The 14,034-nt window shown below is 30.8% G+C and overlaps 1 protein-coding gene across 1 annotated transcript; it reads left to right on the forward strand.

Moving 5' to 3' along the window:
- Window positions 1-11,377: 11,377 nt before the first annotated feature.
- Window positions 11,378-13,846, forward strand: LOC144565081 (glycerol-3-phosphate acyltransferase RAM2-like). The gene is made up of 2 exons (XM_078314714.1): window positions 11,378-12,015; window positions 12,835-13,846. The coding sequence occupies exons 1-2, from the start codon at window positions 11,413-11,415 to the stop codon at window positions 13,711-13,713; spliced, it is 1,482 nt and encodes a 493-aa protein (XP_078170840.1). The 5' UTR covers window positions 11,378-11,412; the 3' UTR covers window positions 13,714-13,846.
- The last annotated feature ends 188 nt before the right edge of the window (window positions 13,847-14,034 follow it).

A 14,034-nucleotide genomic window follows, 5' to 3' on the forward strand; every position in this document is an offset into this window, starting at 1 on the left:
AAAAAATGAACTGTTATCAAGTCATATTATTCTGCAGTTTAGATCCTGCTGAAAGGAGTTGTAATTTAAAGAATAAATTATTACATTTATTTAAAAAAAATGACTTACAACAAATAATATTTTGTTTCTATAACATGTTTTTGCTGATGCTACATCTTCATTCATGCAAATTTGTAACACATGGTTTTTACAAGTTCTTAAATTAAATCACAGTCAGTAATTTTTAAGCTCTAAATTCTTTTAAAACAAATATCACGCCTATTGGCATTTATATATATAAAATCACCCATTGAATGTGTGTTCAAAAATCACCTATCAAAATTTCTGAATCCATCATACCAGTTTACTGTCAGGGAACCCTCCCTTTGTATATGTAATTAAAACACAATGTTCAGTGCCCAACTCTGTGCAATTTTTAAATATCTCAAGTTTATAATGTTAGTTAAATGTTAACAATTTTTAAATTAATTATTAAATGATACTAACTAATTGCTAAAGGAGAAATATATATGTGTTAATTTATTAAAGACGTGTATGCATGGTTATATACAGGGCGGAATCAGATTTTCAAGTAATGAGAGTCAATCATATAAAATTTTCTTGTTATATATGAGGTTCAATTTTACGTATTGATATATTTTATTCTAAATTATATAAAAAAAATAATATATAAGTATATAAACTTTAAAAATAAATAAGAATTAATTGATCCCATTCTTAATTTCAACATAACACCGACACTGATTTAATGAACACGCATGACAGATGACACATACAATTATTATTGCTTCTGATGATGAGTCATGTCTATTAATTAATGTCTATCATATCACTCAAGATTCATTGTTATCTAATTTAATTTTACAAGTATAAACTTTTAATCACTATATTGCTAACAAATATTTTTACTGAAGTGTGCTCTAAACCAAAAAAATAAATATAAATGTTCTTACCGCATTAGGAGACTATTCAGGATATATAATTGGATAGTAAATAGTTAGATACTGAAATGGACTCCAAACAGTGGCGAAGCCAGAATATTTATTAGGTGTAGGCAAATATATATAGTTGCAAAAAAAAATTAAACATAATAAATTTCAACATATATACTTGTAGTTCCCGTACCTCGTATCCGATATGTATCTTATTGCCGTATTGATACTTGTATCGTGTTAAAAAGTATTGTATCAATGTATTCCGTATCATATCTGATACGGTATCTGTACTTGTATCCATACAACATAGCTCATAAGCAAAGCATTGTTGAGAGTATTATAGATGGACTACAAGTAACAAAGATTCAAACTTGATATCTATATTATATAGATGTGCTCTTATTAGTTTCCCTTCTATTTAAAAACAAATCTGCGTTGATTAATAATTTATAATATTTATTGATATATTAAGCCGATGGTATTAGAATTTTAAAATGGGTACAAGTATATGAAATTTTAGAGGGTAAAAAAAGTCAGGGACCATTTGTAGAGAAAAGATCTCGCCTCTAGGTGAAGCATTTAGAAATGGACAAATAGTGCAAATAATAGTTTTCCTATATATCATGTGCACCAAATACTAAAATAGTTCAATAGAAGGGATCACTTGATTTCTCTTTTCAGTACTAAAAAGGTAAGAACAGTTTTGAGGAGATTGATTGTAAACCGTGTCCACGCAGAAAAACAAAGTTAATAAAAAGTTCCAAACCCACCTTTTCAGACATAGTGACAAATGAATTATTCGAGTTCGGTTCGGCGAGATCAAAAATCCGTGATTCGGATATAATTTGGGTATAATTCGGGAATGATTCGGAATTATCCGGATCAGAAATCTCAATCCTGCAAGGGAGCAAAAAAAAAAAAAACCAAAAAAATAATTGTTCTTGAAAAAATTCGTGAATAATTCGTAAAATTTGGGAAAAGTTCATAAAATTCGGGAATTATTCGGGTTTAATTCGGTCAAAGTTCGGTCAACCGAATAATTCGGTGTTCGGTTCGGTATCACCCCAAAAAAGAATTAAACGGGTATAATTCGGGTATAATTCGAATATCTTGTCACTATGTTTTCAGATGTACATCTCCAATAGTGCGGCTTTATGTGTAGATAGAATATGAACGGTTAATTTGAAGGATGTGTTTTGAAAGTTGTCTTTTAATAATAATTTATGTGTTATTCATGATTTTATTACGAATATTATTATTCTTATTCCTTGAGATTTATATATTATATCTTTGGAAGTATTCAAGAAGATGCTCTTGGTCTTGAATCATAGAACTCCTAAGATGAGAAACATTTAATCACTAAATAAGTTTACAATCGTGGTAATTAAGGAGGAACATTAATTACCGAGGAAGATTGTCATGTAGATTAAAGTACATTGAAGTTCTATAAATGTTGATAAAGGATTATCATTTAATTACATGAATATATAAAATGTGTATTTTATATATTGAACATGACCTAAATGAATGGAACATTATATGGATTGTGTTTTGTGTCATTAATGTTTCCATTGTGTCTTTAGAATCTTAGATATGAGATGTGTAGGTTTTTCACATGAGAAACATATAATGTGATTGCTATTTAAATACTATCTTATGATAGGAATAAAATAGCAGTTCGTTGTGTACAACTTGTGCGGGAGAAATCTATATGTTAATATTATCATTGTCCCTCAATTTGAGTTATGATATTACTGGGCCCCTTGGTAAAGTGGAATTATATCGCATGCAATATAACTGATGTAGTTATAATTATAATTCACTTAAGAGACCAAGAAAACGAATATAATGCAAAAATGACATGATCCTATTTTGCATATTATTCATAATATCATGTGACAAGGATAAACACAAAATTAGTGGATTGAGTAAATGATTACTATGTCGTTTGGATAACTATAATGTAATGATAGAACCTCTTATAGTCAATAATATAAAGTTTTATATTATTGCCAAGATGACATAGATCCTCTATACGGTCACACCAACTGAAGAGAAACAACAAGTATTTTACATTTCATAATGATGTATAAGATAAAATACATGTGATGAAATGCTAAAATAAAATGTCATAATATGACATGCTTAGACCATAAATAAATTTATGAAGTTATGCAAATATTATTTGGTATAATGTTTGAATACATTATAAGAATAATATAAATATTGTATAATAGAATAATATGAATAATATTATTTGTTCATAAATTAATTTATTAAACCAACCATAAAATGAGATTAAAGAGAGCATGAGATGGCTAAACAAGGCTAGTGGCATTTGTGTAATTGATTCAAACCTTACACAAAGGGTTGCCATAACCCTTGCCTATTTAAGGGGGCTCATTTGGGAGAAAAATATGCTAATTTTCTGCCTATAACACTTGCCAAAATCAGCAATTTTGAGCAGCCACGTTTTTCCTTCTCCTTGATCGAAAGTTGAGAAGCTTGCTCTCTCATCTTCTCTTGTTAGGTTTAGCCACCAAGAAATCAAATAGTTTGTTGATTTAAATATTAAGATGTGGTTGTATCTAAGCCTTGAACTCCACATTCATCTATCTAAGAGGTGTGGTAGTTCGTTGTTTAGGTTCAAGGTGAACCAAGAGGTACTTCTAAGAGAACGGCGGTTCCAAGAGATCTAGAAGGGAAATCGACTTCCCTCTAACAAGAGATTTGACAATCTCTTTAGGTATAAATTATTATCTCCTCTTGTATAAGAAATGAATAAATTTATTTATTTTTATTTAGTACATATTAGGTGCTTAATGAAACTATTAAGAAGTTTCTTGTTTGCTATTGTCATATAAATAACGTCCTTTGTGTATTGAGCCAAGTGGTTATAGAAAAAATTTAAATTCTCACCACATAGGCACACACATGAAATCTCTACATAATTATATATCAAACGGTCTAGATAAAAAAATTTCAAGTGTGCTGGTGTTTCCAGGGGTAGGCAAATGCCTACCCCTATAATACACTAGCTTCGCCACTGTCTCCAAAGTAAACTAACAATTTTAAAAGCAATGGGTTTGAAAAAACAAGATTATGAATACGAATACATATCAGATATTAAACAATTTACAAATACGAATCGAATGGATTATGAATACGAATTGGATATTAAACGCATTACAAATAAAAATAAAATATATTAAACGAATATGAATATTCATATATATATGAATATAATTCGAATCTCTAATTTAAATCTTGTAACAAAATTAACATATTATTCAATAAATTTTATTGTTATTAGAAATAAAAATAACTTAGTATTTAGATATTCAAAAATTATCTTGAACAAAAATAGTTTTTCTCATGCTAAATTTATTATGTCATTATAAAAGATATATCTCTTTAACAAAAATTAATCATCAACATAACTATATTTTTAATTAAAATATACCAACAAAAATAATATACTTCTCTCTAAAGATATATAATTATAAAATAATATTTGTATTAACATCCGCTTCGAAAACTAAAACCACACATCCATATCTGTGTCCGAATTTACATAAATCATATATGTATTCATATTTGTATTTGAAAATATCTGTATCTAAATATTCAAATCTGCAAAAATTTGAACACAAATCCGAATATGAACGAATAATATATCCAATCTATATATTTGCAGCCCTATATATTCATAAGATACAACGATTAATTCCATGTACTATACAACATAAAAATATAAAATTAAGAAGAGAGGTGAAATCCTGGAATTATAATTTTCTTGTCTTCAGATTTTTGCTACTGCACTTCTTTGTCAAGTCTAAGGTAGAAACTCTGCTTCTTCGCTTGTATCCAACTTCTCCTTCAATTGATATCTTCTATCGTGTAAAGAGTTGAGAACCAGCCTTTGTTATAGTGACAAAATCAATGTTTTCTATGTACCTAGAAGGTGAATTATTTATAAATATTCAATAATTAAGTAGCTTGATCTTCAATCTTTATTATAAAAAGAAAAGGCTGCTTTCGCGGCTTCTTCGTTGCAGTTTGTTTATTTAGCTTTTCTTCGTCAAGTTTTGCTTCATTTCTTCACACCTACAAATTATAAAATCCCAATTAACTACGGTAGTAACACGATATTTAATACTAGATTAGAAAAAAAAAAAAAACAAAGTATTTAGTTAAAATTTTAAGTTAAATTCTATCAAAATATATGTTCAATTAGCACTTATCAGTTAATTTTATAAAAGATGTGTTTGCATGATTTTAAGTTAAATTCTATCATATGTCTGTTAACTATCTATACATTGAGGAGGGCTCAAATGCCGCATTACTTCATACTCTAATTGTACTCCTAACATCTTTATCTTTGATTTCAAAGTCCAAACAAGAAATCTTGACCACTCAATATGATATCCACGTTAAAATGTGCTTTGAGATCAAATTTTACATTTTTTTGAATTTCTTTTACTATTTTTTAAGATAGGTACAAAATCACTGTTTTTGGATGGTCCACAATTTTCTGAAAAATATTGGTTTTGTATTTATCTTAAAAAAAATTCACAAAAATATAAAATTTGATCTCTAAGTACATTTTAACGTGGATATCATGTTGAGCAGTTCGGATCTTTTATTTAAATTTTGAAATCGAAAATAAAAATGTTGAAGTACAATTGAAACATGAAGCAACAGGACATTTTGAGCCCTCCTCCTATATTTTATATCAATTAGGATCCATTATTATCTAACATCTAAAATTATGAACTTTTTAATCACTATATATGTCAGTAACAAATATATTGGTTTTTTAGTCAATATATATCTCATAACAATTAATTAGTTCGACGTCGTCATTATTAGTATTTAGTTAATTATTGTAATAACTGGAAATATTTGTAGATAGAATTGGACAGCAAAAATGTTAAATACTGAAAGATACTTTAAACCTCTAATTCAATATTAATTAATGCACATTCTTCCTTTTTTATTAGGCCCACCGTTACGGGCTTTCAATAATTCAACCATGTAACAAATTAATAATTAAGTTGTCAATGAATATCATTAAAGTTTACTCCCCAAATTTCTAATCAAATTAAAGTAACACAAAATGCACCACAAGTAAGGATATATTCCGCTCAGAGGTTAAAGTAACAGAATAACGCTAAATTAACTTTATTTTAATTATAAATTTAATAATACGATGACTAATTTTGAAATACATGTGCCGAACAGTTTTGAACACATACATCTAGCTAGAACTGCATGCTTCAACAAATTAAATGCATTTATGTATTCAATTAAAGCTAAACTTCAGATCAATGCATATGCCCAGCATTGCCTAACCGCATTCATTTTTTAAACGTGGTCTTAATTAAGTAAGCACATGGGCTTAATTAGTTAAAAATGTTAAATATATACTCAGTTTTAGACATATAGTGTTGTTAATTTTTTTAAAATTTAACATGTTGGTGGTATTAATTATTTTTTTTAAATGCGGTCTAACAATACAGAAAAAGGTGACAGCAAGCTAACTGATTTGAGTTTTAGCTCAAAAAATTTATATGTATGTTTCTGCTCTTTAATATTAATTCTAAGTTGAGTGAATTTACTTTTTCGGTTAATCAATAAACTTCATCAATTTATATGAGAACCTAATGGATATGTTTCAAACAATAAATTTATATTGTTGATCTTTAACTTATTGGACAAGTTAACTTATCTTTGGTCATATATTTTTCCTTTTATAAGACAAGTCAAATAAAATCATTAATTTTCAGAGGCATTCAGCTTGTAGCAATCAAATAAGGCTAGGATTGTAAATATCCGAATAAAAATTCAGCTTGTAGCAATCAAATAAGACTAGGGGTGCAAATATTCAGCTTGTAGCTATCATTATTTTTTCATTCAGCTTGTAGCAATCATTAACTTATTCGAATCCATATTCGAATCCATATTCGAAAATTAGATACAGATATTTAATATTCGAATATCCGTGCCGATATGAAAACATATATAGTTTTAAATTTAATTATCCGTATTCGAATAGTAGATATATACTATGAAAAAATTTATGTTATTCATTATTATAAAAAGTGAATATTCGTATCCGTATCCGTTTAATATCCGGTCCATATCCATATCCGTATAATATTCAATCTATATCCGTATCCGAAAAATAAAAACGGATATGGATATGATTTTACCACTATCCGATCCGTATCCGAGCTGTTTGCACCTCTAAACAAGCTTCTAGCTAGCTCTCCTTGTTAATGGAATCTTAACTTTGCCACCTTTGATTTGAAACCTGACCTAGCTATATATATATATATATATATATATCCTATGAATTGTCTGATCAAATTTAACAAATGCAAAAAAAGGGAAAATATGTGTGTTAATTAATATTTAAGTGCCAAGCGATAGAATCTATTGCAGATTTGCAGGTATAAATTAAAGCACCCAATTGCATCTCTAATTATAACATAGAATTCTACGTACGTATATATAGAGAAATAATAAATAAACCAATGGGAACGGAATTAATTAATTCCATCTCAGCTTTGATTTGATTTCAGCTACCGTATGTCTGTATGAGGTAGGTGTTAATTAATGCCCATCAAAAGAGCTTCTAGGTACACCCACTCACATTAAAATATAGAAAATGCACGTAATAATTAGAGAGTAACATGGCAGAGCCTTGCAATGAAATCATCATTTTTTTAGGGTTTTCTTTCGCTAACATATATATGACAATGACACGATCGACTACTCTTCAGTTTTCATTCTTTCTCGGTTGGATTTATATATATATATATATTTCAACGTTCCAAGAAGCTATTTTAAAAATAGGTCAGGCATACACGAATCTCTCTCTCTCTCTATATATATGACAATGACACGATCGACTACTCTTCAGTTTTCATTCTTTCTAGGTTGGATTTATATATATATATATTTCAACGTTCCAAGAAGCTATTTTAAAAATAGGTCAGGCATACACGAATTTCTCTCTCTCTATATATATATGACAATGACACGATCGACTACTCTTCAGTTTTCATTCTTTCTAGGTTGGATTTATATATATATATATTTCAACGTTCCAAGAAGCTATTTTAAAAATAGATCAGGCATACACGAATCTCTCTCTCTCTCTCTCTCTCTCTCCCCCCCTCTCTCTCTCTATATATATATATATATTTCAACAACCCACAATGCATTGTAATTTAATTTTATTCTAGCATGGTGAAGTTACAGCATGCATGATATATCGTTACTGCAAGAGATAATATTGCTTGCTAATTAACTAGCCATAATATATATCATATCCTTTATAAATATAGCACACAATTAATAACTAATTAATTATTTGTGTTAGTGGAGGAAAGATATATGGAGGGGGATTTCTGTTAGTTGTTTGAATAGTTGAAAAAAGTTAATTAGTTGCATTGTGTGACATAATTTCCCTTAATAGGTAGGATATATATATATTAGATAAAATATTTCTAATCGACTTTAAGAAAAGTTCAATTAATAATTAATTCAAGTGATGAAGGAATTGTGTGTGTGTATTTTTTTTGAAAAGTAGTGGTAATTCCACCGATTTTATTGAAATCAAACATACTTAATATGGGACCCAAATTAGGTATCATAATCAAATATGAAAAGGTCTACAACAATAAAGTGTCCATAGCAAAAGATAAAAAATATACAAGAATCAACTAACACAGTAATAGAAATTACACAAAACAACAACAGACCACTAAGTAAACAAACACAAAAGCTAATCAGTTAGCATAAGAAAAGACTACTAATCATAATCCAGTAAGTCTTCATCCGTCAATTCTTCTCTAGACATTTGACCTAGAGGGCTGCCAGTTCCAGAAACCTAGGTTGACTCCTCTTCCTCCTCCAGTATCTGATCTGGGAGGTCATTAACATCATATGAAAGCATTAGACTTAATTTCAAATATGAGTTTTCAGATCTAGATTTACACCAAAAAGTAGCTAAAGATATTATCTTAAAACCTAATGATTTAGCGAAAATTGGAGTAGTATCATCATTAAAAATAACTCTATTTCTTTCTAACCATACAGTCCATAAGATAGCTCTCCTTAGCAATTCTACAAGTAATTTATTTTTTAAGGGAATAGAAGCATCAAGTAACCACAGATCATTTAAAGAATTACAATTAAAGGTAAAAGAATTGTGGGATGCAATCCAATTCCAGATCAATCGTACATAAGAACAATGTATAAATAAATGTTCAGTACTCTCATGTTGGTCACAAAATGCACAAGTAAGATCCCCTAGCCAACCTTTAGTTGCTAAGTTAATCTTAGTTAGAATTTTATCTCGTCGGACCAGCCAAATAAAGATTTTGATTTTTAAAGGGATGTAAGATTTTCAAATTGTATCATATACAGAATTTGGTATACCACCATACTCTAACCATTTATAAAAAGAATGAACAGTGAAGTGATCATCTTGTGACCATCTCCATATCAATCTATCATCTAAATTAGGAGAAAGTAAAATGTTGAAATCTAAATTGCAAAGCATTCCATTCCACTAAATAAATACCCGTAAGTTGTCTCTTGAAAGACAATTGTAAGAAGGAGTTATCAAAAGCATCTGCCACAGAAATAAACCTATTATAAACAATTGAAAACAAATTTGGGTATAGATGTTGCAAGGCATGTTCAGTAAACCATTTATCGAGCCAAAAAACAATTGTTCTACCATTACCTATTTCTTTATTAAGTCCTAAATTAATTACAACATGATCTTTTAGAATAGATTTCCAAAAAAAGGAACATACAGAAGGGGCAGTTCTGAAACCGTATTTACAGTGAAGAATATCTTTCCATATACCAGTAACAGAATTGTCATAGAATCTTATCCACCACTTGGCTAGAAGAGCCTTATTCATATTTTTCAAATCTAAGATACCGAGACCACCTTGATCCTTACTTTTACATACTATATTCCATGCTACCAGAGAATATTTTTTCCTAGTAGAATTACTTCCATGCCATAAAAATTTCCTTCGAATCTTATCTATTTTATGCCTAATTTTTGCGGATAATCTATAAATAGACATCCAATACAGAGGAATAGCTGACAAAACTGAATTTAAAAGGGTAACTCGACCCCCTAAAGATAATAAAGACCATTTCCAACTTTAAAAGCTCTTTTCCATGTGTGTGTATACACACTTCGATATGTCAACTACGTACATACTTGTATATATATTCCTTAATTTTAAGTGTATATATATCTTAGAAAAAAAAAAAATTGAAACATGGATACCGACAGATCGATCATGATAAAAAAAAATTATATTGTATAGGATTCTTAATATATAACATTCGACTTTACAAGCACAATTAATAACCTTTGATATTAAATTAAATAAAAATCATTGCAATATTAATTTCATAGCCTCACAATGCTTCCTTCCCTGTCCCTAGCTACGCACCAACCATAGGACAGTACTGTTACCACAACAATAGTGTGAGCCATTTAACAGTTGATTTCTGGAACAATCAAGTATAGAAATTAATGACTTTTAATTCAAAATGAACAAGTCAATTAAGCGTAGACGCATGCATTGCAATTAATAACTATATATATATATATATATATATATATATATATATATATATATATATATATATATATATATATATGGTTCTTCTATCTCCTAATTTCACCTTGTAGTTACTTCATGTATATGGTTGGCAACTTGCTATATGATTATCATGAATATGGATGTATATATATGTACTTAGCATCGATCCCTAAAGACCAAGTTAAACTAAGTTTTCACAAATGATGCAGTTTAATTCCAGATCTTCCCTGTCACTGTGTTATGTGCTGACAAACTATTGAACATAAGTAATTTCTTTCACTAATTAAAATTTAAATCAATTAAGTATATATGTTCTGCAAAGGTAGAAATATTGTGCAGTGACGCCGACAGTAAGTCAGTAACTTAAACACGACACATTTTTCCGCTGAATAAGTATAAAACTTTGAAACGGTAATAATTAACTTAATTAAATTGGTCAAATTAAGAATGGAACACGAAAGCTGCATTTTTCTGGTAAATTTTACCGATTGAAAAAGAAAAAGAAAAAATATCATTCGGAATATTTATATATCTCATGTGAAACTTGTTACAAGGGGCTCTTATATGTATGAAGTCTATATCTGTGTACAGCTAATTCAAAGGCATATATCTCATGATCCACACTACCTATTTTGATTGGTCATTTCTTTTGCTAAAAATGAATGGTAAAAGTGACAGTCATAGTTTAAATTTTAATGTTAGACCACTAGTCAACCTCATGACTAGTACCAACTTGGCTGTGCAAAATAAATGACCAAGGGGTTGCCTATATATATAATAGCTTAGCATCAAGAGAACAAACCCTACTTCTTCTCTCATGTAAGAACAAAATGGCCTCCTTTTCATGCTTCACAGATAGAAACAGGCAAAGAAGCATTGCCTCTCAGCTTGAAGGGGCTCTCCTTATCTCTTCTGACATCTTCCCATACTTTGTACTAGTTGCACTCGAAGCAAGCGGGCTCCTCAGAGCAATTGCCCTTCTCTTGTTTTACCCCATTTTTTGGCTGTTGAACCTCACACATCATCGAACCGTAGCTCTTCATGCAATCATATTCATCTCCACTTTTGGGTTAAAAATTCAAAATATAAAAGCCGTTGCAAAGGCAACTCTCCCGAAGTTCTTTTTGGAAGACCTTCGGGAGAGTGCATTCAAAGTTTTTTGGGGGTGTGGAGGCAAAAAATATGTTTTGACATGTCTCCCGAGGATCATGGCGGAACCTTTTTTAAGGGAGTATTTGGATGTGGATTGTGTGATCGGTACAGAGTTGAAAGTAACCGGTCGAATGTGCTCTGGCCTGGTTGTCCCAACAGGTGCCGACATGGCGGATATGGGTTGGTTTCAATCACTGAAGGCAGCTCGTGAAGATGATCAGCTAATTGGTGTTGGATTAGCTGCTAGGAGCAATGATCATTCTTTCTTGTTACTATGCAAGGTATTAGTTTATATTTTTCTTTTACATAACAATATTTATTTCTTTGTTACATCAACTCCCAAAACAAAATAAAAATACACGTCTAGTTGAGTTTTGTTAAGGCAATATTTTTCATAATTTTTTTTAATACGTATATATAGTTTAGAGTAAAATGCTATGGATAGTGTAAAATTGATTCTAATATACAATATGAAAATGTTATATGATCGACCCCCATATTTTTGTATCAACTCGACATAGGCATTAGCCCTTTTGTTAAACAAACAAACAAATAAACGCAGAGTACGTGCCATATCATCAATTTTGTTATATTGCTGTTTAAAAAAATGAACCACTTCAAAGTGATGTTTTGTGTCAAGATTATAACAAAAAAAAAAAAAAAAAAAACAAGAATAGAGGGCTCTGATGCAAATAATAATAATAATAATAATAATAACAGTACAAAATAAGTTGTGATATTTGGCTTAGAGAATTAAAATCTGCAGTAGTAATAACTTGACAGTGAAGAAAAAAGAGAACGGCACCAATTTGAAAACTGTCACTTGTTTTACTTTACAAGAAAGCTGCGGTCACAATCTACAAAACAAATTGCAATACTTAGAAACCTGTCTCTCTTTTTTTCTTGTCAGACTTGTTACTTTCAATCATTAATTAAGTAATATATATCTAATATTAGCGAATCAAATAGCTCAATCACAAAAGGTGGTGTGTCTCTAATCATTTCTTTTACTGTTTTCCCCCTCACAGGAATGAATGTATGTACCAAAATTATATGCAAAATTTATTTACCAGCACCTAATCTATTTCTATTATTTTTAGGAGCATTATCTAATTTCACCACAAGAGGATGCATCACCCTTGGCAAGAAGAGACTACCCTAAACCTTTCATTTTTCATGACGGGCGGCTTGTAACCCGACCCGATCCATTAATGCTCCTTGTTGTTCTCCTTTGGCTTCCCTTTGGTGTATTCTTGGCCACCTCCCGCATCGTCATAGGCATTGTTCTCCCATACAAACTAATCTTGGTGTTCACAGCTCTTAATGGGTTCCGGATAAGAGTCCAACACCCAGAGACCAAACAACAGCCCGACCCGCAATCAAGAGTTGGCTCAGCAAGAAATAAAGGCACATTGTATGTTTGCAACCATCAGACATTGCTTGACCCGGTGCTTTTGTCAACTGGTATTCTTCGAAGGGTCTCAGCTGTGACATACAGCCTAAGCAGCTTTTCAGAGGTGATATCTCCCATTCCTACCGTCCGATTGACAAGAGACCGCTTAAAGGACCGTGCAGTAATGCGATCAATGCTTGAGCATGGGGACCTCGTTGTTTGCCCTGAGGGTACCACTTGCCGAGAGCCTTACCTGCTCCGGTTTAGTCCTTTATTTGCCGAAATAGCTGAGAAAATTGTACCAGTGGCAGTCAGGGCTAGAAGTAGCATGTTTTGTGGTACAACCGCAAGGGGGTTCAAGTGGCTAGATTCGCCATTTTTCCTGATGAATCCTTGCCCTTGGTATGAGCTGACCCTTCATGAGCCGGTGCCTGGCCGGCCGGATTCAAACGAGTTATGCTATGACATAGCAAATGGTATTCAAGCCCAGTTGGGGCAGACCCTGGGGTTTGAGTGCACCAATTTAACTCGCCGAGACAAGTATAGAATGCTTGCTGGACATGATGGTATAGACCCAAGGAACTAAGTTGCTCTCAATTTTACTCTCTGCACAACATGTTAACTTGGTAATTGCAGACTGAAAATATTATATCATGCTATCATCTGCTATCCAACTTTACTTCATTTTAATGGCTAGACTATCATTGTGACTTGTGCTTGATTTCTTTTTTCTTTTTTCTTTTTTTAAGAGTTACTTCAACTATATTGTGCTTGATTTATAAAATGCTGGAATTGTTTTTTCAAACACCTTTCTTTGGCTAAAGAATGACTCTCATTGTCAAAAGGGAATTCTTCTTCAACTTCTATTGAGAAGAATTATGGCACCTTATTGATCCAAGTTTTAAAA

This window comes from Carex rostrata, chromosome 14 (assembly GCF_964058835.1).
Source record: "Carex rostrata chromosome 14, lpCarRost1.2, whole genome shotgun sequence".
NCBI lineage: Eukaryota > Viridiplantae > Streptophyta > Magnoliopsida > Poales > Cyperaceae > Carex > Carex rostrata.